The 27,454-nt window shown below is 45.6% G+C and overlaps 1 protein-coding gene across 1 annotated transcript; it reads left to right on the top strand.

Annotated features, from left to right (window-relative positions):
• Nucleotides 1-1,240: 1,240 nt before the first annotated feature.
• VXN (vexin) lies at nucleotides 1,241-25,991 on the top strand. Its single transcript, XM_045896463.3, has 6 exons — nucleotides 1,241-2,658; nucleotides 7,157-7,212; nucleotides 14,891-15,050; nucleotides 18,995-19,056; nucleotides 21,817-21,908; nucleotides 23,577-25,991. Exons 1-6 carry the CDS (start codon nucleotides 2,592-2,594, stop codon nucleotides 23,758-23,760), a joined length of 621 nt encoding a protein of 206 aa, XP_045752419.1. The 5' UTR covers nucleotides 1,241-2,591; the 3' UTR covers nucleotides 23,761-25,991.
• The last annotated feature ends 1,463 nt before the right edge of the window (nucleotides 25,992-27,454 follow it).

Here is a 27,454-nt window from a genome sequence, read left to right as displayed (position 1 = left end):
GTTAACATAATTTCAGTTTGTTAACATAATTTTGGATCTTGTTTTCTATTTAGATATTCCTCTAAATGTTCTATTATTTAAAAATGTAATCACTGTGGAGGTTATAAAATTTATAGACATGTCTTTTTTTTTTAAAGATTTTATTTATTTATTTGAGAGAGAGAATGAGAGAGAGAGAGAGCATGAGATGGGGGAGGGTCAGAGGGAGAAGCAGACTCCCCGCTGAGCAGGGAGCCCGATGTGGGACTCGATCCCCGGACTCCAGGATCATGACCTGAGCTGAAGGCAGTTGCGTAACCAACTGAGCCACCCAGGCGCTCTAGACATGTCTTTTTACCTGAAAATGACCAAAACCTACTTAATCAAAAAGGAAACTTATCAGATAGAGACCTAAGTATCTCATTGGAAACTACCAAATTGGACCATTTTTCTGTCCCTCCCTTATCTCTGCCTCTTTATGCTCTTTCTCAATTCTCCACACCCATCCCTCACTTTTCCAATACTTCGCTTACCCCCAACCTCCCATCCCTCACACTGGCTCTCACCCACCCGTACAGGTAACCACAGACCCACCAAGTATGCATCAAGGTGAAAGTACTTGCTCCCCTCCCCCAGCTAAAACTCTTTACCCTGGATTTGCATTCAGGCCTCAGGCCTTGTCCAGACCATTGGTTCCATTTATTTCCACTGGCTTCCCCTCAATTTCACCTCCATTGACCCTGAGAACCACCTAGCTATTTAGTTTATACCTTCCCTCTGGCCCCAGCCTAAGGCCCAAATTCTGTTCCCAGGAGGCAGCTGTTTGGGTTTGGTGTCTACCCTGGTCCAGTCAAATGGGGTCCAGGGAACAAATTCAGAGAGAATAAGCATGGCTTCCCAGAGCCATCCTCTGTGGCTAGGTGCAATTCTGAGACATAAGTGTAATATTGACAACTAACTGATGAGTAAATGCCCCAAATTTGTCTACTATAGAAAGAGTGGTGGACACCAAGTCCAAGTCTAAGATGGGCTTTGAACCCCCAGGTTCAAAGTAGGGGGCAAGACTGTTGAATCACAAACCTGTACCTCTGAAACAAATAATACAGTATATGTTAAAAAAAAAAAAAAAGTAGGAAGGGAAAAATGAAGGGGAGAAATCGGAAGAGGAGACGAACCATGAGAGACTATGGACTCTGAGAAACAAACTGAGGGTTCTAGAGGGGAGGGAGGGCAGGGGGATGGGTTAGCCTGGTGATGGGTATTAAAGAGGGCCCGTACTGAATGGAGCACTGGGTGTTACACGCAAACAATGAATCATGGAACGCTACACTAAAAACTAATGATGTAATGTATGGTGATTAACAGAACATCATAAAAAAAAAAGTAGGGGCCAAGGCTTTGGAAGTAAAGAATGGAGTATAATTTAATGATTAAGTACATTGATCTTGGAGTCAAATTAGGGATTAAATCCTAGTTCTGCCATGAAACTAGGTATTTTAATCTTGGGCAAATTACTCAGTCTCTTCAGGCCTCAGTTTCCTCACCTATAAAACGGCAAAAATAATGGCTAGTCTCGTTGGGTGGTTGTAGACATTAAATGAGATTACACATCACGCTTCCTAGCTCTTAGCAAGCATTTCATAAATGCCAACTATCATTTTTAATATGATTACATCATCACTTTCAACATGAAGAAATAAATCTGTCATGGCGTAATGAAAGACGGTGGGTTTGACATAATACACATACATTTCAGACATACCTTATTTCTGTGTGTATACATAGAATATATAAGACAAAATATAGGATACGTATTATTCTACATAAATATAGAATAACAGAATATATAGGATAATATATATTAGGATATTTAGGGTAATAAAAATACAATCCTCTTGTAAATCTAATCTTCCTGTGCCACCTTGGGTGTCAGGGCACTGCTCGTTACCATTGCTCTGCAAGCACCTGAGGGTTGTACAAGGAGATGCTAAACAGACCACTCTCTAGAAATGTCAGCCTTGTCATGTACTGGCATGAGGGGAAAAGGCTCTGAAGAAACAGTCCTTTTGTTTAAAATAGAAACTTAGAAGGATGCCAAATTAACACACGACAAATTACTGAATATCCAGTTCTTCTGGAGGGAAAAATAAATAAATAAATAAAAAGCCCTCTTCCTTTCCGAAATGAAAAGGGTAATTGCTGGTAGCAAAATCCACGTTTCCTTTTCGGTGAAATTCTCCAGCGAAGCTTGGCGCTAACCGAGTCGGGGATTTCACTTCATCATTACTTCACAAAAGACTTCCAAAATCACTGCGGCAGACACGGCAAAATAAAAATGTTAAATACATCCTGGCTGGGAGGGGACTGAAGCCTCCACCCTCAATCAAAGGTTTACAATAATAGGATTCAGGGGAAAAAAAAAAAAAAAGACAGATGGGATTAGAAAATGTTGCAGTGAAGACTCTGGAATGAGATGAGATCACAGCACCAGCCTGTCTTTTGTGGACCTGCACAATGATCCCCGAGCCAGACTGGATTAGGAAACCTCGCGACTAGGGGTTCAGAGAGAGGCTTCCGGTTCCCGGCACTTTGGGGGAGAGAAGGCTGAAACGATGCATCAGATTTACAGCTGCAGCGATGAAAATATAGAAGTTTTCACCACCGTGATCCCTTCCAAGGGTGAGTAAAATTGCCCTTGACGGTTTCCTCACCGCGGCACCTTCTGCCAGAGGTTAAGGACAATCACGTGCTGTTTTACTAGGGCTTATCCTCAGGTCTCTCAAGAGGGGTTGATGCGCTCGCTGCTGTGATGGTATTTGTTATTGCTGTTGTTGTTTCTGAAAAGGAGGTACATGGATAAACATCAGTCATTGAGAAACAATCCATCAAAGGGGTGGGGGGAATGAGGGCAGTTAAATGCGCCCAGTTCCACTTAATTCAGTACTGGTAACCCAATATGCGAATGAAAGTGACAGCAAGCCATTGTTTTAGGAAACAGAGATGAAAACAAAATTCCCAGGGCAGCTAGAAAGATTCTTTCTTCTCCAATGAGCAGGTGGGCTCTGAAATGAGAACCAGCTGGCTCAAAAGTATGATTTCTAACTATGCCATCAGATGTGAGGAGAAATACTCCCGGCAGTGGCCTGAAGTCTAATAAAGTGGTCAAATAATGCCCTGACCCAGGGCTGGCCTCTAACACAGATCCCAGGGCCCCGCTCCCAAACTTCACCTGGAACTAGCATCACCAAAACGTGTGACTCTGTCAGCTCTTGTGCTGGGGGTGAATGGTGTCAAGTCCCAGGGAGGGCTTTGTGTGTGAGCTCAGCGGACAGCAGGTGTCTGGTTACTGGACAGTTCCCTCACCCCCTCCAAAGCTCAGCCCTCTCTCCTGCCCCTCTGTTCTCTCCCCACGGCCCCTGCCTTGCTGGGAGAGCCTGGGACTCTGGCTTAGCCCTGGTCTCATTGTCAGACTTGAATGAAGGGGGCTGGATGTTTGCTGGTGTTGTGACCCCCTGTTCAAACAATCCCTTTCTTCTTCCCGTGTCAGCCACTGACAGGGCCACTGCTGGGGGGTGGGGGTAGGGAGAGACTCAGCCTGGTCACAAAGAGACAGCCAGCAGAACATAAATAAAGCTTTTGACATCCATTGCCACATAGAGAGAGAAAAAAGAGCGAGAAGTCTGCCCACGTGCAGGAGTTAGAACTCTGTCTGGAGACTCTGGAAGTACCTGGAAAGTCAAAGCTCACCCTCTGACCCAGCACTTCCACTTCTGGATACTCTTACTCACAGATGTTCACAGGGGCACTGATTCTAGGAGGGCAAGATTGAAAATAGCTTCAATGTCCTTGAGGAGGGGAGGGGGTAAAATGCGGTGTCATTGTACTATGGAATATTCCACAGTTGTCAACAGGGATGAACTAGATCTATGTGTATGGATACAGATCTCAAAAGCATAATGTTGAGTGGAAAAAAATAGAAAAGGCTGGATGAAAATTTTATATGTATGATAACAATTACTATATCTGGCAATACAAAACAACTTATGGATACATATTCAGAAAGAGTATGAAAACATAGGCTGGAAAGATACAGAAAAAATTAGTGATCTTACTAGCCCTGGGGAGGAGTGGAAGAAGAATAAGGACAGAGTAGAAAGGGAATCTAAACTTGCCTAATTTTTTATCTTTTACATGAGAAAAAAACAAATTGGAAGCAAATATGAAAATGTTAAATTTTGTCTATTTCCTGTTATTTCTTTCCATTTAACAATTTTTAGAGGAAGAAACAAATCAAAGCTGAATAGCCCCTTTTAATTAAAAACTTATTCAATAATTCAGGAGCAATGTCACACTTCACCTGAATAAAAGCATTTGAAACAGGACCTTTGACTCCATTTGCTTAGCATAGTGGCCAAGAGACTGTGGTCACTTCTACACTGTGTGACTTTGGGCAGTCTACTTCATCTCTCTAGGCCAGAGTTTCTACTTTTGTAAAAGGGAGAGCTCGACTTTACTGCCCAGGGTTATTATGGCGGCGGGGGGGGGGGGGGATTGAAATACAGATACAACATATAAAGGATCTTGGGGCTCCTGGGGGGCTCAGTCGTTAAACGTCTGCCTTTGGCTCAGGTCATGATCCCAGGGTCCTTCCTGCTCTCCCACTCCCCCTGCTTGTGTTCCCTCTTGCTGAGTCTCTCTCTGTCAAATAAATAAATAAAATCTTTAAAAAAAAAAAACATATAAGGCATCTAGAACAGTACCCAGCATGTAGTAAGCACCATTAAATACATCACTTACAAAATGATGTCTATTTTTATTCCATATTTAGAGCAATGACTATGTTCAAAGATAAATATTGAATCCTGTATTTCTTTCTTGCCATTTTCATTCATGGCCATCTCCTGGTCATAAACCAAGTATTCATTGGTATTCATGGACATTTCACTGCTCAGGAAGCTGTTCACTAGAAAAGGAGTATTTGCAGCCTTACCTTAGACCGTGAATGGAAGAATTTCACCTCCTCGCACTTCCTTTTTTGCCTCATCTTGCTTTCTCCAAAGCCATCAAGCAGAGGGCTTTCAGTGAGAGAAGACATTGCTAGCTTTCCTTAAGTCACTGCTTATAAGAGAAATGGGTAACTCTTCAATACATCCCCACATTCCTTACCTACAGAAATAGAAGGTGGCTTCATTTTATCTAACAAGGTTATAGTTCTCCCTAGGATGCCCTTTTCCCAATGCTACCATTTAGCATGACAAAAATGGCCAAGACATTTTCTGAGCACAGGTTCAGCAGCATGGACAGTGTGGCCAATGGTTAAGAGGATAGGGCCTTGTTCCACCATCAACTGTGCATCCCCACCAATAACATAGGGATAATGCAGAGTACCTGGCTCACAGAGTTGCTACGAGGAGTGAATGAGATAAGGCAAGTAAGCCATCACCTGGTGAAGCTCAATGTGAGCTATTATTACCTTGCTATTGTTGTATTATATCCTTCTTTCCAACACACCCATACATATATATATTGGGTTCAACTTAATATTTATATGTATTTTTTAGCTGAGCCATCTTAATGTCTCACAAAAATATGGCAGCAGCAAGTGTTAGACTGTTACTTAAGTATTTTAAAGGCATGGGACATAGATACCAAGTCTATAGCTGAGGACAAGCATGGGTTTTTACTTTCTGGAGAGAAAGAGAGCCCTCTAAGGGAAAAAAATTCATAGACACAATTCACAGTAAATACAAAAAGTAAAAGCTATGGTTTTACCAAGAAGTTATACCAGAAGTTACTTCCTGAGACACACCAGAGGGGGTTTAATTTTAGGGTGAACAGCACCACAGCATTCAAAATAATTCTCTTGAGGATAAACAACAATGGGGAGGGGTTGGGGAGAGGAATCGGGGAACAGCAGGAGGAAATGGAGAAAACTCCAGAAAGAGAAATCCTAATGGAATGCTATAGGATCTAGAAGTTATCACCTATTCTTTCCACCTGCCTTCAGCTTGCAGAGATGGAGGACAATCATAATAACCACCATTGATTCCTGGGAACCTACTCTTTGCCAGGCACTGGACCAAGGGCTCTATAAAAATTAGTTCGTTTCATCCTTGTCCCAGCCCTCTGAGGTGGGTGCTATTAATCCCCACTGTCTTACAGACGAGGAGAGGAAGGTGTGGAGAGGATGAGTTATTTGCCCAAGTCACATAAGTGGCAAGTGGTCTAGTTCTGATTCACACTCAAGTGAAGGGAGTCAGCAACCCTCCTAACTAATGTCCTGGACGCCAGGTTTCACGGCTGTAGGTGCTCTGCAGAAAATACCATCACCTAGCACTCATCTGATCACTTATCCCATATGTGACAAGGAGTCATCTCAGTTCTAGGCAGGGCAGTGACATGGTAGGATTTCAGTTCGAGTAAATCATTCTAGCGGCAATATGGAAAAGAGACGCCTGAGTATCTCCATTTTCAACAAAATACACACCTTCTTCCAACCAACATTTTTTAATGCTTAATTGATTTTTTAAAGCTTTTTACTGTAGTAAAACGTGCATGATATAAAATTTACCATTTAAGCATTTTTTAAGTGTACAGCTCTGTGGCATGAGGTCCATTCACATTGTTGTGCAGACATCACCATTATCCATTTCCAGAACTTTCATCATCCCTAACTGAAACTCTATACCTGTTAAATAACAACTCCCCATTCCCTTCTTCCCCCAACCCCTTCATAACCTCTGCTCTACTTTCTGTCTCTGAGTTTAATACTCTAGGTATCTCATATAAGTGAACTCATACAATATTTGTCCTTTTGTGTCCAGCTTATTTCACTTAGCTTAATGTTTTCAAGGTTCATCCATGTTACCGCATGTATCAGAATTTTATTTCTTTTTAAGGCTGAATAATATTCCATTGTGTGTATATACCACATTCTGTTTACCGGCTCATCTGTTAGGGGACATTTGGGTTGTTTCCACCATTTGGCTATTGTGAACAATGCTGTTATGAACTTTGGTGCACTCAGCCAAGTAACATCTAAAATTGTAATTACACCCTGCCTATTCTCCCCACTTCCCCTCCTCCTCGCCCCTCCCACTCCAGGTGCAAACCCTCTCTGAGGCTACATCAGCCTCACCCGTGTTCTCTAAAACCATTCCTTTCTCTCTCTTGGCAGTGTCCAGTCCAGCCAGAAGAAGAGTCAAAAGCTCTCAACACCTCTTGACCAAGAATGTAAGGACAACTTCAATTTTGATCCCTTTTATTGGTTTTCATTACAAAAGCAGCATCTAGCTTCTTCACTTCCTCTTCCTGCTCTCAATAGCCAGGAAGTTTTTCTCTATGGCATGTTGGGGCTGCGTGATTTCCTGTCTTCCACTTCAAAATAATTGACAAATGTCCACCAGACAGTGAACAGCCTTGAATTGGACTTTCCTATTCTGCCATTTTCCCCAGACACATAGAGTAAATCTCATTCTCTAAAAAAACTGTGTTCTTATTTAAACAGAGTCCACAATGAGTATAGCATCCCTGACTGAGGTATTCTCCTGTTGTTGGCATTTGTGATGTTCCATTTTTTCACTATTATAAATAGCATCGCAATTAATTTGTACAAAATACTATTCTTCTGGATTAATTCCACGGTAAATTAACAAGTAAAAGGACAAGAATAGTTTCATCTCTCCATCGATCCATTCCTCCATCCAATATTTTCATGCCTACCATGTGTAAGAGACACTATGCTAGATGTGGAGAATAGTGATTTTTTTAAAAAATGATTTCTGCTTACAGCTTTGTCACATATTACCAGGAATTCTAAACAGTTGTCAGGCTTCTAGCAATGCTTTTCCATTTACCTCCAACCTCACTAACACTGACTTTCATTTTTTTTTACATTATCTTTTGCTACTCTAATAAGCATTTGCATTACCTTAAAATTAGTTTACATGTCATTAGAACCAAAGGATGAGGCAAATTTCTCATTTTACTTACAGATTTCTTTATACAAAAGTTGTCAATCCATCTTTGTACTTTCACTGAAAAGGTTTAACTGCTAATTGTTTCCTCTTGGTTATGCTGGAGTTTCTATTTCTATCACAATTTTTCATGGAACACCATTTTGATTTTCTAAGTATCTCAATTTTTGAAGGCCTCTTCTCTATTAAAAAGAATTTTTTCAGCATCCTGGGAATGAGATGGGGTTTTAGTCATTGTTGTTTTTACAAACATTCCTTTTTTTGATTCCCAAAGTAGTATGTGCCCATTATAAAATTTCAAATACTATGAACATATAAAATATCAGAAAATTCTAAGAAGCTGTGGAACATAATGGTTAGATATACAGACTTAGAGTCCAACTGCCTGGACTTAAACTCCAGTTCTATCCATTTCTAGCTAGGTAACCTTGAGCAAGTTGCCCACCATACTGGAACTCAACTGCTTTAGTGTTCACATGGGAAAAATAGGAGCACATATCTCAAGAACCACTGGAGAGCAAATGATTTAATACATGTAAAGTGCTTAGTCCAGAGCCTGACACAAACCAAGCATTCAATTAGTATTGGCTTTTTTTAAGTGAAAATTTCCCATATACTAACATATCATTATTATGCTCCATTGTTCAATAACATTGTTTTGCAATTTGCTTTTTTCACTAAACTATAAATCTTGAACGTCTTTACATGCCAATTAATACTTATAGATCTACCTCATTCTTTATAAAGGCTGCATACCATGCCATTATATGAATGTACTATAATTTTCTACCCAAATCACATCTGAAGTTTTCTAGATTATTTAACCAAATTCTACTAAACAATGCTGCAAGCAATATCCTTGAACATATTTTTCATGCTCTTATGCAAATGTTTTTGAGGATAAATTCACAGATATGAAAATGCTTGGTCATCAAATCAACACGTTGTACTCCTTAATGTTATATGCCAATTATATCTCAATTAAAAAAAAGAAAATGTTCAAAGGATAGGAACATTGAAAAAAATTTATAGCCATTACCAAATTCTTAGCAACTGTGTTTTAAAGTACCCTTACCAAAACACCTAAGTCAGTAATGTATGTCATCAATGTTGTTTATCTTTGACAATCTGATGGGTGAAAATATTTTGTTTTAATTTGCATTTCTTTAATTATTAATACCATTCTTCATCTTTTCAGGGATTCTGATATTTTTTCTCTATAGGTTCCTAACTCATGTCTTTTGTACATTTTTCTGTTGTTGTATGTATTTTTTAATGACTTTTGAGAATATTTTATATTAAGAAAGAAAAGAGGGGTGTCTGGGTGGTGCAGTTAGTTAAGCATCCGGCTCTTGATTTCAGCTCAGGTCTTGATCTCAGGGTCATGAGTTCAGGCCCTGGCTTGGGCTCTGTGCTGGGAGTGGAGCCTACTTAAAAGCAAAAAAAAAAAAAAAAAAAAGGAAAGAAAAGGGCTTTTAATGGATGGAAAATTTCTTTGTGGTAGGGCAAGAGATTGTTACCTTTCTCCTGGTCCCTGAAAACTTAAGCCCACAGTCTAAAAGAAAAATGCTCCTGACTTTCAAGGAGTGGGTGTTACCAAAAATGGAAGGGGAGGGGCGCCTGGGTGACTCAGTCGTTTAAGCAGGCAACTCTTGATTTCAGCTCAGTTCATTTCCTTGGGGTCCTGGAATTGAGGCCCACCTCGGGCTCTGTGCTCAGTGGGGAGGCTGCTTGAGGATCCTCTCTCTCCCTTTCCCGCTGTCCCTTCCCCACTCGCACTCGAGCTCTAAAATAAATCTTTTTAAAAATGGAAAGGGAAGGGGTTGTTTGTGGGTAATTTTCAGTTTAAGGAAAGTTTCACAACAGACTTTTCGGTCAAGGGGCTTGAGTTTGGCATTACTCTAGATTTGAAGGAGCCACAAATCATTCGTGACTCCAGAAAGATCCCTTGGGAATTGGGACTATTTAGTTCTACCAAATTCTTGCCTTGAATTTCTAACCCTAAACAATGTTCCTGTCTGAATCACTCCTAATACCTTTATCTACTGGCTTTATAAGGACAGAACAGTATTTTTTTTTTTAAGATTTTATTTATGTATTTGCGAGAGAGAATGAGAGACAGAGAGCACGAGAAGGAGGAGGGTCAGAGGGAGAAGCAGACTCCCTGCCAAGCAGGGAGCCCGATGCGGGACTCGATCCCGGGACTCCAGGATCATGACCTGAAGCGAAGGCAGTCGCTTAACCGACTGAGCCACGCAGGCGCCCAAGGACAGAACAGTATTTACAAAAGCTTTTAAAATGGAAACTAAATCACCATACTTTCTAATAGTTAAGTAGGTTCTAGGGAAGAAAATCCTCAGGAGATTTCAAACCTAAATAAAGGAGGAAACTCTCAGTTGTCTGAGATGGCGGTGATGAAGCCACATGGGGATGAGATACATAAAGCAACCAAAATACGGGACACAGCCTTCTGGAAGAGCCACTTGACTTCAGTCAGCACTGTAGAACCATGCTCTCAGGTTTCCTGGGAGTGGAAATTTTTGAGAAGGACAGTTATGTTTATGGCTTATGACTTTCCCTCTCCAAAATATTTTTACTCAGAGAAAAAAAATGACTCAAGTATATGAATACGTATTAAAATTCGCTTTTGATTTAAGAAAAAAATTAGAAGCTGGGTCCTGTCTTCACCGATGCAATCTTTCTCCAGGTGAGACAACTTAATAATGCCCTCTGGCCTTTGAGCTCTCCTCTAAATTTCTCGTTTCCCCTAACAGCCTGACTCATCCTTTGCTTGCAAACCTCAACACCAGCTGTACGGAACATTCAAATTAGAAAAGACAAGAAAGGTCTTAGTCTACCTAAGATGAGGGAAGTGAGTCCTAAAGAAAGAATTGTCTCTGATCCGACTGGCTCTTGGCTGCCTTTGAGTTCCCAAGGAAAACATTCATATTTTGTCTAACTGCTTGAATCTACCAATGTTTATGACTTTCTTTGTCCTGAAATTCTTATTTGTGTCTGTTGTCCCTGGGCTACCATGTGGAGTCAGGTTCCCTCCTTTACAAAGATCTCTCGTCTCTAAACCATCCTTAGTGCCACAGCATCCCTAGGGTACAGTCAGGGCCCCCCAGGGGCCACTGATTCCCAGCCCCATCATAATGAGCAGCGGTACCACCACCAGGAAAGATGGAGAAATGAGATTGTAAATGTCACATTCTCCCCAGAGTTCAACCTGATCAGGGAGAAATTGGCCTGGAAATTTACTGATTTTTCAAAAGGCACTGAGTGATTGATTGCACTTGAAATTTCTTATCTGGATGTAGGCACTTCTCTGGGTCTTATAAAGAGCACTCACCTAGAAGTCATAAAACCACAACCCTCATCCTGGCTCTGTCCCTTATAACTCTGTGACCCTGAAGACACATGACCTCTCTTGGCCTCAGTTTCCCTATGTGTAAAATTAGGGAGTTGGGCTAGAACATTGCTATGGATCCCATCAGCCCTAAATCATGATGATTCTCCATCACCTAGGTCTCACCTGTCTTTCCAACTCCCTACCAGCCCCCTAGGCTGGCAAACAAACAGAAATGTGACTTGAAGATGTCAGTGGATGGAATTCTGAGGCTTGAGTGTTAGCCCATGACTTCCATTATTCTAATCAATAACCCGAGACCAGCAGGAGAGCATCAATTTATTGCTCTAGTACATCCCCCCTACTTTCGGAAGGCAGTTTGCTGACTAGGAAAGGCAAATCCAACACCAAACCCACCTCTCCCTTCCCTCTCCCCATTCCCTTGTCTTACCTCCGTACTGGGGTGGGGGGCCCGCTAAAGAGCCTGCTCTCAGACCAGCTTGTCCTAAGACCAGCAGCCGCAGCCGCCCCAAACTGTGTCCTAGAGACCAGAAAATAGCCCAGGCTTTCAGAAGTCCACAGCCATCCATTCAGTTGTCTGTTTCCTGGTGTGGGCCCAACCCTCTCCCCCCGGAGCCCTCTCAGAGCTTCTGTTACTGTGGGAAATGAGAACCAAGTACAAGACCAGCTAAGAAAGGGAAATCTTCTGAACTGGGCACCTCTCCTCTTTCCTTTCCTGCTACTGGCATCTTTTGGGTACTGGGGAAGACACCCTGAAGGGGCACTTGGCCCTAAGTCATGATCTGGGAAGTAACCAGCCTCATCCCCATCCCCTGGTCGCTCCTACCTCTAGCAGAGGGCTGAGCAGCTAATGCCTCTTGGCTCTCCCCTTCCCGTTCTCTTCTGCCACCCCACAGTGCAGAGAAGCGATTGCGGAGGTGGAGTTTCCTGTTCCTGAAAAGGAACATTTGCTTCCCTTTCAGAGGAGGAAATGCTGGGTCTCCCTCATGGGCTCCGCAGGCTTTCTTTACCTGCTTTACTTTCTCCTTCTACAGAGTAGGTCTGAAAACATACCAGTCTCACTCCTCCTCACTCAGAAGGATGCTGACAGAATGAAAATAAAATCAGAAATACCTGTGATAGCCAAGAGCTCTGTGTCAGTAATGAGGCTCAGGTCTCTCATATTCAACCTGGAGGGTCACATTCCAGGGGAGAGCCCTTAGGCCAAATATTGGGGACTAGGGCTCCAAACAACCATTAACCTAGGAAATTCCAGTATTCTGGGCAACACAGCAGAGCACGGCCGGGGGAAGGAAGGTAAAGAGGAGAGCAGACTGTTAGTGCTGGGTGGTCAGTGCTGGACCTCCCACTGAGCTTGTGCAGGGTGGACCCAGGGCTGCCCCCAGCCCAGCAGAACCACCACCTTCTAATCATACCACAGCTTATAAATGTATCAACACATTGTACACCTTAAACTTACCAAATCATAGGTGTCAGTGATATCTCAATTTAGCTGAGAGGAAAAAGGAATAAATATTTTTAATTATTGGGGGGGTGGAGTGCCCAGAGGAGAAAAGGTATTAATCCTACATGCTCCTGAATGATCAGCTTTCTCCAAAGGCACAGAATGAATGAATCTGGGCCCTAAAATAGGCTTGAGAGGAGTTATTTCCTAACACAGATAAGACCAAATTGGGGATATATTAGTTTTCTAAGCAAAGGACTATTTGTGGTAAACTGAAGCAAAGAGTGTTCTTCTAGTTTCCTCTTTGGGAGACAAGAACTGCTCTCTGATGCTGTAGATAAATATGTGGCTTGAGGAAAGAGTAAGCTCTGCGACTGAAACTAAAACAGATGACAGGCATTTGCTCCGCCCCAATACAACAAGGACACACAAGAATATCTCCTTTCCACGGAACCACTAAGTGTCAAGACTGGGGCATGACCTCAGGTCTGCATGACCACAAATGGAGTTACCTTCTTCATCACGGCCAATCTGAGAGGAAAAAACACACACACACAACTGTTTTCACTTGCATTTAATTACTGTTCGACATCTTTTCATGTTTGTGGTGTCATGTTTACCATTTGTATTTCTCTTGTCAATGGCCAGCTGCTGGTTTTTGCCCCATTTTTCTCTTTTCTTCTTCTTCATTGATTTGTAAGAGTTCTATGTACATAGGGATCATTCCTCTTCATATGTAACAAATGTTATATTGAGCCACGTTCAATTCTTGTGTTTTTTTGTTTTTAACATGTATCTTGGATTTGTCTGGTATTTATTTTGGTGTGAGACGTGTGAACACAGATCCATTTCCCCCAGTGACCTGCCATTCATTATAACAGTATTAAAGATCCAATTTTTCTCCATTAAATCAAAATATCACCCCATTATATATATATATTTAAAAATTTAGTCTTATTTGCTTCAGCATCCTCCAAAAGCAACACAATTGTTCTATGTGGACAAGTGAGGGGGATCCATCAGAGGCTAGAGAACAAGAGCTCAGATGGGTCCTCCTACTTGCAGATGCCCCCAGTGCCCAGAACCTGGCACGGAACGTGCCCTCCCTGGGCATCTGATGAAGGAGCAAGCGAATGAGTCGATGCAAACCTCAGAGTAGCTGCCATGTACTATTGGACATTCCAACCAGCTTTAAAGGAGTGAAGAAATTCAGAATGGATGACCCCAACGTCCTGGATATGTATAAAACTATGCAGGATAAGAGCAAAAAACTGCTAAGATTCCCTTCACTACTCTTGGTATTAAGATAAAATATGGTATTATTTGTCTCAAGTTTTTTTACATTTAAATTATTTCAATGATTTAAGTATGTTTATTATAACTTTTAAGGCCCATTTCGGTGGGTCCTGACAAAAGAGGTATTTCCTCTTAATGTACTTCCCAAAATAACTTCAGCAGGTGATCATTCCTGAAAACACCTTAGCTCTTAGCATTCTGTCTGGTTTTCGGGAATTTCCACTTAGCGAACCACACATAGTGGAAATTCATCTCCCAGCTCCACCTGACACGGGTGCTCTGCAAGGTGGGGGGAAATGTGAGCATGTGGGGCTGTACGAGCAGCTTCTTTCTGTTTAAAACCTGGGAATGAGTTGGGCCCCGGGGTCCTCTCCCTAGCTCTTCTCTCTGCCAGAGCATTCAAAAGGCTGTCCTCTGTGTGAACGAGGGTGTCTGCTTAGCGCAAAGACCGTAAGACCCTGATTTCCAGAACTGTCATCATTTCAAATAGCCTGTTCTGTTGCCAAACCAGGTCAGGCCCTAGGGCAGGGGACATTTTTGGCCTGATGGCCCAGGCTCCTGACTCTGTGAAGGGACTGCTGGTGAGGAAACCCCACCCCCACCCCACCCCCCGCCGGGAACCCTCATCATCCTGCACCATGGCACTATTTGGCATGCTGAGATGAAATAGAACGGTTGCCTGTTGGAGGCCAGTTACCCCAAGTTCTCTCACTGCTGCTAACATTCGCTGGAGCAAGGAAAACTCCGATAATTCACTGTGGGCCCAAGGTGCGTCTGAAGATCCCGGGAGAGGTACAAGCTGACTGTCCTTCCTGCTCCCGGCAGGTGGTGATCGAGTCAGACCTCTACACGCCGCGGCCCCTGGAGCTGCTGCCGCACCGCAGCGACCGCAGCGACCGCCGCGACGGCGAGGGCCGCAGGGCGGGCCGGCTGCACAGCGCGCGGCCGCAGGGGCCCCACCTGGCCAAGGCCCCGGCCAGACCCGGTACGTGCGCCCTGGATCGAGTCCCCGGAACCTCCCTTGGCGGGGCGGGGGGGGGGGGGGTGACGCGCTCAGAGCAACAGCCGCAGGGTCTGCGGCCTGGCTTGTCTTTTCCAACAACCGCGCGCTCCTCGCGGGCGTCCTCCATCACGCCAGGTGAGCGCAGCACCTGTGGCGTGGGGCGTGCGCGCCCCGCCCCCTCCCTCCCCTCCTCTCCCCGCCCCTCCCCTTCTCGGCGCGGGCCGTTCCTGCTCCGAGTGCACCTGCTCTCGGGCCCCACCTACAGGGCAACACTTTAAAACACCTAACTGAAAAACACTCCTGGGCGAGCACAAATGCTTTTATCTGCCTTCTTGCTCCCCCAGGAAGCCCTGCTGGGTTCCAGAGATGAAAATCATAATGTTTCGGGGGGGGGGGGGGAGAAAAAACTAGTGTAGACATGACTCATGAAGAAACAGAAGCTTACCTTATTTATTTCACAGGCTGTGTATGTAATTATACGGGCTCTTCATAAACTGCCAACTTAAGATCTCACCATTGTAAATGTGAATGGCTTAGGGCTATTTGAACAATCTCTAAAAAGAATTTAGGGACAAATTTGTTTTGAAAACTGGAAACATTATAGACTTACCTTCAGCACTATTTTTAAAAATGGCCTCCACCCCAAGCAGTTCAACGGGAATCTGCGCCTAGCCCACTGAAGTCTGTGGTGGTATTTTGCCTTTAATTGCTGGTTTAGGTTATTTGTTATGTCCACAGCCTAAAGTAATTCCTATCTTAACTCCAAAAATGCACAATAGAAAGTCTGGGATGTCCTTCTCAAGGCATTCAGCTGTCAACAACTTTGTATGTTGTAAGAACTGAAATTATACTTCACTGAGTGTATCTCTTCATCTATCCATCTTCTCTCCTTCTTTAGAGATGCTCGACTGGATCCCTAAGGTTTCTTTGATCAGTAACACCCCGATCCTGTTTTTATGATCTGATGTATAATAACGCATAAATCAAGCGATACTCTCTAGCTAAGTGATTACATATACACATATGTAGAGTGAAAGCATTAGGAAAACCACAATCTGCCTTGCAAATTACGAGATAAATTTTTCTCTGTGTCTATATATAGGTGGGTGGGTGCATGTGTGTGTAGAAAGAGAAAAAGAATATCTTCGCTACAAAATCATAAAATGGATTTACAGCCATGTTTTTCAAAATTTAATGTGCAAACGCATCACCTGGGAATCTTGTTTTCATGCAGAGTCTAATTCTGTAGGACTAAGTAGGGCCCCAGATGATGTTGATGATGTTGGTCTGAGAACAATATACTGATTAGCAAGGATTTAGAGACGGTCAAATGGGTTCTCACAGTGGGGTCCCCAGAGCAGCAGAATCACCTGGGAACTTACTGGAAATGTAAATTTTGGGTCCCACCTGAGACCTATTGAAGCAAATTCTGGGGTGGGGCCCAGCAATCTCTGCTTTAACCAGCCCCCCAGGTGATTCTAAGGCACAATGAAGGTGGCAGAGCCCTGATCTGCAGCACCCCGTGCCCATTTACAGAAAAGGAAACTGAAAGCATAGAAGCTGTTTGACCCAAAGTCACACTGCTTATTAGCAACAGAACTGAAATTAAATCTTAGTTCTTCTAATTTCCTAGCCAATGCCTCTATCCCCCGCCCCCAGAGAGTAATTTCTTCCTAACCATCTAGTTTTAGGGGCCACTTTCCTTCCTAAGTAGCTTGTGGAAGCTTGACTGTCCAAGTCAGTCTTTTATTCTATAAGAGAACACTAAGTAATGAAATGGAGAGAATCTGCCCAACATGTGACAGTCAGCTCATGCAGGGAATGTGCTAGTCAGGTTTAAAAAAAAAAAAAATTGAGCTGGGCATTGATTCAATTCCTTCAGCTCTCCCAATCTGATAGATTCCAGAGGGAGGTTGGGGGAGACGGAGGGTTTCTGAGTCAAAGCCAGACCCAGGGCTTTCCGTGGGAAAGGCTTGGGCACTGAGTCTTCCATCCTCCCATCAGAAGGACGTGTGTCTCCAGGGATCTCAGATCTGGGGGCTTGTTTCTTTTCTGAGCTGTAGGAGAAGGCTCCTGGATGATGTAGCCTTCTCATGTGGGAGAAAGATTCTCTGAGGAATCTTGGAAATTGCAGGGACTCTGAAGGCAGAGACCCAGCTGAGAAACTCTCTCACCATGAGGCCCTGGGTAGGTGAGCCTCAAATGCCTGGAATAGGGACAACCATCTCCTGAGCCCTGGAGAATTGGCTGCCTATGGAATGTCTCCACCAAGATGTCCTCAGGCACCTCAGAATCAGCTTGTTCAAGTGGAATGTGTCCTCCTTCAAACCTGTCTTCCTTTCTCAGCTGGGATGTTTCCCTTAACACCCCCTTGTCCTCCCCAACCCCACTCCACCCACCACGTCACATATTAAACACTGACAATGTCAACTCCTGGATATGTCTCATCTCTCCCTCTTGGTACCTACCTCAGGCTACCTGGGCGCAGACCCCCTTCATCTCTGGTGTGTAACATCCAACTCTGGCCCTCAGCCACCCGTCCCTCTTCCCTCTACAAGGCTACCAGAGGGGACTGTCTAAAGCAGAAATCTGCCTCTGCCATCCTTCTGCTTCAGTGTCCTTCCTACCCCCACTGCCCTCCAGACTATGTTCAAGGCCCTCCAGAATCCATTCTCTGCTGAACCTCCAGGGCACACTCCTGTCCCCGCCCATCCATACACACAGAAATCCTGAGCTGCAGTGCAATTCTGTGACTGCTCCATTATATTCTGTTTCCCGGAACTTCCCTGACCCTGTTCCTTCTGCAGATTGTCCTGTCTCTACCTGGCAAATACCTCCCAGATTGGGTTAGGGTGTCCCTCAGTCACATTTCTCCAGCCCTGAAAGACCCCCAAAGCAGTTTGCCATTCGCTAGATCATCCTTACCTGGCTTCCTCTAACTGTTCTCCAAAGCCTCGATTTCCTCATCTGGAAAGTGGGGACTATTATATTTACCTAGCAGGGTTATGGTAAGGGTTAAATGAGATAATGTTTATGCGTTTTATACTCAGCACAGTGCCTGACACAGTAAATACTCAAAACTATGAGCTGCTATGATTATTTATGCCAGGGCACTGTACATTATGATTTAATCTTGGTAGTCTTGTAACTTCATTTTATTGCCTTTGAAATGTTTTCTTCCTTGGGTTGGGGAGTGTTTTATCTCTATTTGCTGTAGAGTGATAGGATGGGGCTTGTTCTGGAATGTCTGCCCAAGGAGAGGACTATATTGAAAGCCAACTTTCCCCTACCTGTTGCCAGCTCCCTCAGCTCAACACCTGCATTCTCAGAAGCTGCAGACTTCAGGGTAGAGATAACTCAGAAGTAGGTCGGGCTTCAGGAATAAAGGCATAGCAAGAAGGTTCTCACGTTAAGTCCCACGTAGCCAATGTCTCAGGACTCAGATAATCTCCAACCCTCACACATCCTGACGCTGTGCTTCCCACCGCAGGCGGGCTTCTCTGTTCATTTCCACAGAGGAGTGTCCAGGATCAGCAAGCAAAACCGATCCCAGCAGTAGAGACTTAACTCCTGATAACCTCTTGTGATGTGGCACCTTAGGAAGGAAGGACAAGCCAAGGGCTCATTCTCTGAGCACCTACTGCCTACAGACACAGCACTAAATGCTTCCACACACATGATCTTATTAGATCTTAGTTCTACCCTCCCCGCCCACCCCACGCCCAGAAGAGTGCCAGGGGTACAGCTGACCCACCCGACAGTTTCCCCATTGCCTGACCCTACTGCCTGATTTCGCTGCTTGGCACAAAGGCCTTTAGAAATTCCCAGCTTGTGGTTGATCAGCTAATGAGATCACTGATGCAGAAGTGGGGGGAAGTAGAACACAGAGTACCACTGAGTAATGCTTTCTCTGTTCAACCTTGCAGTGGGGAGTTCGGAGCCCAAATCATCAAATCTGTGTGGGAATCGAGCATATGGCAAGTCTTTGGTAAGTAAAATAAGCCTGGTTAGTTCTATCTGTTGTGCTTTAAACTTCTCGCCCTGTTCTTTGTTTCAGGCCCGAGGATTATCAGAACAGCCTACCTGAGGGTGCTTTGCTCCTAAAGTCTATCAGCTCACAGCACACCCCTGGGTGGTGTTCTCTTTCTTGCCAGAAATTCAGCTCTTAGGCAAACAGAAGGTATTGCCTAGAGGACGTCTCAAACACGGGGGGAAAGAAGTGGTTTCTGTGGTAGGCATGTGTCAGGTGGAAACACCTAATTCCCAGGGGCAGCTATGGGGGTAAAGAGCTGCAAGGGTCTTAAACGTTGTGAAAACACAAAACACCAGGCATCTCTGGTCAAGGGTCTCTGGAGGCAGACTCTGAGATGCGGGGTAGGGGCTTTGAGCTGTGTATTAGGGATCAGTACCCGCGACAGGAGAAGAGAGGTCAGCTTGCGCAGAGGCGGAAGTGCCGTGCGCACCGGATACCTCCTGGCGGGAGCTCTGGGGCCAGTGCCCCCCATCGCCTTGTCCTGAGTTGGGCCCAAATGGTCAGACCTTTGTTTCCTCCTTGCTCCGTCACGGTATGTGGCCTGCCCCACTGGTGGCAGCTTTTCCTTCCCTGAAGGGCGATCAGGAGGTGCACATCCAGATCTAGCTCAGGGTCACTCTGGAAAAAAAACCTCCTGCATCATCTTCTGGGCGTGTATGTGGGTACCCTCTGGGCTGGCACAGTAGGGGCGGAATCGTGGCTAGAGGTGAGGTCAGCTCGGGCATCCTGGGCTCCGTGAGCAGCAGCTCTCCAGATTGGTGGATCGTGCCATGTGAGGACTAGAAAAGACCCTGGAGATTATGTGGGCCAGCCCCCTCATCCTTCTGGAACAAATTGGACAGTGAGCCCTTCACTCCCCGTCTGAGCAAAAAATCTAATCCACATACCTCACTTAGGTCATCCCTGTAGGTAGGAGAACCACACAAAGGGCAGGGATGGGCCAAGCTGTTTTATCAGGAGCCCCCTGCCCCAACCTAGTACTCGAGAGAAACTGAGGGAGGCTGGGCCATTGCCACAGATTGTCAGGCTGTGACAGCTCAAAAAGCTGCCCTCAGCTGAGGCCGGAGGAAGACCAAGGTTAGGGGGAAGAGGGTGGCTCACAGCCTTGGACTACCTGCCCCAAGCCCCTGGGCTGGGCTCACACAGTACCTTTGGCGGAGAGGCACCTGCACCTGGGAGGCCAGAATGAACTGGGTTGGGATAGGGTGGTCATGGGGACCCAGTGACAAAGAGGCAGCACAACTGACTCTTTCCCCTGAGGGTCCTGCAGCTCATCAGAGGCCCCTTGTCCCAGGGTGGGAGAATGATTCGGAGCTTGCACAACTAATTCTGATTCAATGCTGCCGTGCACTGGAGGAGAACTAAGGACTCTGGAGAAGGAGAGGCGGGTCTATGTTCCCGGGGCTGGACTGTTGGCACGGTGGGGAGGGAGAGCTCCCGAGAGGCCACAAGGTGGCACAGTAACTCTGTCCACAAACTTTGGTCAGCTAGGGAGAGAAGGGGACAGTTAATCATGATGTCCTCCACCTGGAATTTCCCAGCCATTCCAGGAATGTGGTGACCCTAAGCCTTCAATGGGGTTGGGGTGAAGGAACAAAGCATAGCATATGCCCACTGACTAAGCAAATCCTGGATTTAGCCCTTGTTAGGCTGTCAGTTACTTTTCCATTCAGCACATGCTTCTTGAGCACTCACCATCTCCTTTAGGAGGGCTGCAGAGGGCCACCAAAGGGATTAAGTGCCAGACCCTGACACACACCATGTCACCTTTCTGAGGACTGGGAGACTAGACAAACATATGAAACAAGAAGAGAACCATAGAAAGAACTGGTGAACATATCACATAGGTACTCAGTACTGTGGGACATGGGGCATAAGGGCAGAGAGAAATCAACTTAGGCCACCAGCCTGAGGAAGGGCCTCTGGGAAGAAGTGGCCTTGAATGGCAGGCAGAGATGAGGCTCCATCCAGAGGGTGAAGGAAAAGCCGAGGCACCAGGCAGCGCTGTGCATGCGCATGAGGAAAGGGTTCGTTGTGCGTGGGAATCAGCGTGAGCAAGAGGAGAGGCCAGGCCAGCCCCGCTGGGATGGGAGCTGTCACAGTACCCATGGGGGATAACAGCTGTGTAGATGAGGGGGAGCCGGGTTCTGAGGAGCCTGTGCTTCCAGAGTTGGCATTAGTCCGGCCTGCTGTGGGGAAGCACTGTAAATCCATGGGGGTGCTGAGATTAGTGGTGGGTCTGGTCCGAAGCAAGGAGGTCCCGGGTGACTGGACCCGAAGGCTGCAGCAGAGGAAATGGGGAGGATGGCACTGACCAAGGCAGTCTTTCAAAGCACAAATCTGCAGGATTTGACAACAAAGTGGACACAGGCAGTTCGGGGGGGCGGTGCACAGAGTTGTCAGGTAAGATTGAGTTGTGCTCTCAAGTTCTCTGGGTCGGTGGTTCTCAAAGTGGGGTCCTGGGATAGGCAGCACCCAGGAACTTATTAGAAATGCAGACTCTCGGGCTCACATCAGACCTACTGAATCAGTAACTATGGTAGGCACGGTGTTCACAAGCCTGGCAGGGGAGTGTTAATGCCTGCCAAAGTGTGAGGACTATCATCCTGGGTGGTGGATCGATGGGGTCATCCCTCTTTCAACTGGCTCCAGTCAGTGCCAGAGTTGGGACCATGGCCACATCCTCCCCTTCCCTTCCCCTTCTGCAATACCCAGATTCCTCCGGTGGCCCGGATCTCAGTGAAAGCCCCCGGCATGCTGGAGGCGGTGGCCACGGGCTCAGAGAACGGAGCTGTTCTGACAAGAGGGTAAGTGCCCTGTCCCCCACCCTCCCCGCCCGCTGCCGGCAGGGCTCCCCACCCACTCTTGGTCCCGCCACAGAAGAGTAACAGGTGGCCTGGCTTACAGACTCTCAAGATGCTAACACAAAATCCATGCCAGCTTTAAATTACCTTTTAATGAGGGCAATAATCCTGGGTCTCTGTAGCGCCTCATCAACTGTTTCCCTAGGATTAAGCTGAAGATGGTTTCCACTTCATTAACACCACTTTTTAGACTTGGAGAAGTGTCATTCAGGAGGGTTTTTGGTTAATTAGATAAATGTAATCACAGGTCATATTGAGAGCCTCCTGGTAGGCACAGTGGTGTCAGAAATGCCTCGTGAATTAGGTGAAGGGCCCCTGCCCAAAGGTAAAGAAATAAGTAAGATACAAAAGTTTCAAACCAAATGTATAACCCCCACGTTACTGTTAACTCTGATCCAGAACCAGCAGCTGGACTAGCAGAAGTAGATAGTCCCCTCCCCTACCCCCAGCAATTCCCCCACTACCTTCCAGGCTGCACTAGAAGATGACAAGTGGGTGTCTGAAACTCAAGTCAGCATGCACATTTATGCCCCCTCCACCATCGTCCACACTGCACACAGTAGAAAAGGGGCTTAGGGGGTGATGAAGGGTGTGGGCTCTTGACTCCCAGCTGCTTGCTGGCCCAGCGCCACCACTAACCTGCTATGACCTCCATGCCCTCACTTATTTCCAAACAAAAACAAAAAATGGGGATGATCATAATACCCCTCTTGAGGGATTATTGTGAGAACGGAATGGGACAATATGTGAAGAACTTGGCACAAACTGTGGCTGTTATATTTCAAGAAACCTACAATCTAGCAGTTGGAAAGACACGTCCTTGGGAGCATGTGAGATGTGCACACCAGAGGGACCGTGGGCTGCAATATCAACCCAAGTGTCCACACCTTGGAAGCTTAGACTCTAAGGTAGAAGAGACCAATGTGAAGCTCTTGTAGATAAAAGAAAATCATCTAGAAAGAATTATAAAAACCAAGTCACTCAATGTACTGGGACCTAATTGGAGAAAAGTCAGAAAGGCATGTGGATTGTTTGAAGGTCTAGTGGCAAATGGTCCTGAGCAGCAGTAGCTGTTGCTGAAGGCTGGAGTAAGCCCACAACTGACTGAGCAGCACAGACCAACCTTTCTGTTCCATATAGCTTTGTCCAGAGGGTTCTCGACGGTTCCTTTCTCTCTGAGCTCAGAAATTCTCATTTCCATGTGTTCCTGGAGGCTGGCTCTTGAAAAGCCAGGCCATTTCTTTCACCTAGGGAGAGGAAGTGAGGATGCACCCCCAGGGCTCAGGCTCTTTCTATAGCTTTACGCTTTGGGAAGCTTGCCCTTTCTATCAAGATTGTTGGTCTAGAAGTGGGAGGGGTGGGAAAGGAGAACTTGGGACAAGAGCAGAACTTGAGATCCATGAACCACTGTGCCCAGAGCCACCTCCTTCCCTCACCCCATGTGAAGATCCCCCGAAAGAGTCATCCGTATGTGCATCCCAACAGTGACCCTCCATCCTGGTCACAGAGCAGAGGAGAAATAAGAGCTCGGTCTACTCCTTGAGGGCAAAAATTAAAAGTTTGGCTCTGTGAAATGACTGTCCTCCCTCCCTACCCCTGGCTTTTCTTTAGATCCAGACATCTCAAGAAGATGACGGAAGAGTATCCGACCCTTCCCCAGGGAGCAGAAGCCTCCCTACCACTGACAGGAAGCGCTTCCTGCGGTGTCCCTAGCATCCTCCGGAAAATGTGGACAAGGCACAAGAAGAAATCTGAATATGTGGGAGCTACCAACAGTGCCTTTGAGGCTGACTAAAGGTGACCCTCCCCAGGTGTCCTGAGTTGGCCAAAGTTCACTGCATATGGGGGAGAAAACTTCCAGATTGGAACTGAGCCACATTCACCTCTGCTAGTAGCTGGTCCAAACACATCACCATCTCTTACTAACCAATAGCCCTGGTTTAGGGTACAAGCAAGGAACTCCCCTGGAAGGCAAAAGAAAAGTGTGCCTTCTTAGAATCAAGAAAGCCATTGGCCTGAAAGTGGCTTTGGGAGGTCATAGAGTTTATATCCCTATCTTTAAGCAAAACCACACCACAATCAAACTTTCCCAACGCATTTTAAAGACCTCCAAGGAAGGAAGCAGGCAATCCCTCAGTCTTCCTTGTGAGTTGTTCTAATGTGTGTGATTTCTGGTATAAATATAAGAGCTTGACGTTTGAGGCACTTGTAAACACCGTGGTTCTTAACTATTCCTCTTACCACATTTATTTCATCTTGACAAAGTACAATTTTTAATGACAAAGTACTATATATTTACTTATAGTTCTAATATCCATTTGACAGTATTGTCAAGATCAGTACTGACCATTTGGCATGATTGCATGAATTCTCTATTCTTTTACATGCAGCTTTTCTATAGAGAAACATGATTAAAAATTAAATGTTGAATGCTAATGTTTTCGGAAGTGGCAGAGTCTAGTGAAATTAATAATACCTTGCACTGGCAAAATGATTTTAACTTTTGAAAGTGCTTTCCCATACATTATCCCTGTTAAAGAAAGCACAATTATTCCCAGTCTACAGATGGGGAAGCCAAGGCCTTACGAGAGACAGTTAGTGGAACTGGATACTAGGGCCTCGAGTCCACGAGACACATTGCTTTGCTTATTTTAGCAACTGATTTGAGGAAGGTTTTGAGGGGTAAGAGTATGTCTCTGGGGGCAATGTTTGAAAGGAAAAATGTGATAAAGTTGGAAAAAGTAAGTGATTTAAATGCAATACATCATTAAGTATTGGGTTGAACTTGAAGAAATTGCCATCTCTGTAGGTCAGAAACAACTGATCAATTTCACATGGTTCAACCTAATATATAATATTGTGCTTTCCTTCTTTCAATGGAAATGTCATCATCAATCCCATTGTTAACATCGATAGACTTACGATGATAATATGATAACGACAGCTCTCATCTCTTAAATGCCTACCGTGTGTCAGACATGACACTGAGCACTTTACGTCCGTTCTCCCTGTCTAACAACTCTGAGTTAGGTGTCCTTCTCCATTTCATAGACGACAGTTTAAAGCAGTTAAACGATTAGTCTCGAGGTGCCTGACTCACATGGGTGTCAGGCTTCAGTGCCTGCTGTTTGTATCTATTCCTTCACACAGAACAGCTCAGAACATAGAGAAGGATCAAGGTTAGTAAATAATGTTCACCTCAAATGCTAAACACAGACGATTGGCAGAGGCCGCCCAGAGTGCTGTGTGGAGGCGGAGTCTGAGACGCAGGCGTGCAGTGGTCAGTTAGGAATGCCGACCTGTGGAGGCCATTAGTGATACATGTCCTGCGTATCTGTCATCCGTAGTCTCAACTCTGCCCCCAGAAGGCTGGTGTTCTAATTCAGAAGCTTAAATTAATCCAACCCATTTAGCAAAATCAGACACTCCATGGTGAAAGTTAGTCTAAGACTCGGCTGGAAATTGCCACGTCTTGGTACAATGAAGAGTTTGGCCACGTTACCAGTCTCAACCGTTATTCATAGGCTACCACTCTGTCGCCTTTTGCTAAGTTACCTGTTTTCACGTCTCCAGGTGAACTGTAAAGAGGCATGGAGGGATAAGAGGCCTGGGCTTCTGGGCCTTCACCTTGCTGATCCCTGCCCTTCAGTCATTGTTTTAGATGCTCAGCACCCAATCCTCATGATGGAACATGATTTGGGGATTTGGCATCAAGTGCTCTTTCGATGAGGGCCTAGTCTCAACAGACTCATAGTCTTGCACAGTAGAGATAATGGGGCCTGGAGCACAGTTAGGGAACAAGCAGGTGATTTATGCTGGACCTATATCAATCAGAGTATCCTAAAACTATTTATTTCAACTTATTCAGTCTATAGCTGATGTCCTCCATTTGTATGTGGCACCTGGAGATTTCTGTAGGATGCAACTTATTTATTTTTAATTTAAATATTTCATGATGAAGTGTTTGCCTTGCATAGAATGTTTTAACTGACCAGTTCAAATAAAAATAAAGTATGCTTTGTTTGTAATATCAATAAACCACCACAAGAGTATGAGGCTCCCTCATTGAATGAGAGAAGGCTTTCACCAAGGGAAAGAATTATGAATCTGGACCTCACTGTTCCTTTACCTAAATGAAAAGGATTGTGAGAAAGAATCCAGGATGTTCTTTCCGTCCTAAGGCAGTGTCTGGTTTTGATATTACGGGCCCTGCCCAACAGTCAACACCAGGGCCATTTCTGACGGGGCTCGGCCTGGCATGACCTGTCCTCTTGGGGCTCATCCTCCTCCCTGATGCCCACCCCTCAGTCCCCACCACAAATCCCAGGGGGCCCAGTGGCCATCCCAGCCTGCTGGCCTGTCTCCCCTGAGGCCAGGGAAGACAGAGCTTTTCTCCTCTGTGCCCACCTCATGTTCAGCCTCCCTGGAGACTGGCCCTGTGACTCACATTACAGCCACTTGCAGAAGGGCGCCAAGGCTAGCTCAGACTGCTGTCCAGGATGACGGAGCCTGGAGCCTTCTCGCGCCAGAGGCAACAGGGTTTCCAGGACATTTAGGGTAATGAAATCGCCTCTGTTAGGACCAAGTCCGGTCAAATATTTCAGTTCTGACTTGTGTGCTCTCTGGCAGTCCTCCCCCCGCAAAGGCCTGAGTCGCCTTCAGAGCAGGCAGATGGGCAGTGGGTAGGCTGAGCCGCGGCTGCCAGAGCCCAATTTCAAAAGGAATCATGTGACATGTTGTCTCTGACTCTAAATTGGCAGAGATCTAGGGACAAGCAAGGAAAAACACAAGAAGATAACTCTCCCAAGGATTCTAATCCTCAGGAAGTGCATTTCTTTTTTAATATAAGAAATGTCAGCCTCTGTTGAGAGGTTTGTGGTGAATGCATCGCCAACGTGCACGGGAAGAAAGATTTCGTTTTGCAGGCAGGCCATGTGCCTAGAAAAAAGCCTTTTATTTGGGGGGGTCTCTTGGGTCACCCTGGACTTGGGGCAAGGCTCGCACCTATTAATATCCTTTGTGGGGAGGGAGCATATAGTTTGGGGAAAGGCATGTGCTCTCAAAGAGAGTGGCAGCAGAAGAAACCTGACAGGGGCTTGCTCGTGGACAGGGCAGCTGGGCCTGTGCCAACCTGGTTCCTAGCCCCTAGCTGGGGTCACTGGGAAAACCCAGTAGAGAGGCTCGTACCACTTCACATCATAAGCCCTTCCCACACTGCTGCCAGTCCTGGAGGCCTGGGCAGGGCCACTGGTGCCCAAGTTGCCATGAGGCTCAACTCCCCCCCCCCCCCCCCCCCAGGGGGCAAGCAGCTAGGCCTTTGCCTGATGGCCTAAGAAGGGTCTGTGCTTTTCCGGGAAGAACAGGGTAAGGGGTGGGCCAGGAATCTGAATCCTGCCCAGCCCCAAATAGCGGGATGGGGGGTACCTGGAATTCTAGGCAAGTGCTGATTAACATTTCAGACTCCATCCCCAGAAGAGCAAATTGAGTTT

This window comes from Mirounga angustirostris, unplaced genomic scaffold (assembly GCF_029215605.1).
Source record: "Mirounga angustirostris isolate CCGP_5_RB_7025 unplaced genomic scaffold, mMirAng1.0.hap1 SCAF_4, whole genome shotgun sequence".
NCBI classification, from domain to species: Eukaryota; Metazoa; Chordata; class Mammalia; order Carnivora; family Phocidae; genus Mirounga; species Mirounga angustirostris.
This window is presented reverse-complemented; position numbering and strand designations above follow the sequence as displayed.

Coding starts and splice junctions, on each gene's coding strand:
- VXN (XM_045896463.3), top strand. CDS start 2,592: ATGCATCAGATTTACAGCTGCAGCGATGAAAATATAGAAGTTTTCACC. Junction 7,213..14,890: donor AACACCTCTTGACCAAGAAT/GTAAGGACAACT, acceptor TGCTCCCGGCAG/GTGGTGATCGAGTCAGACCT. Junction 19,057..21,816: donor GAGCATATGGCAAGTCTTTG/GTAAGTAAAATA, acceptor TGCAATACCCAG/ATTCCTCCGGTGGCCCGGAT.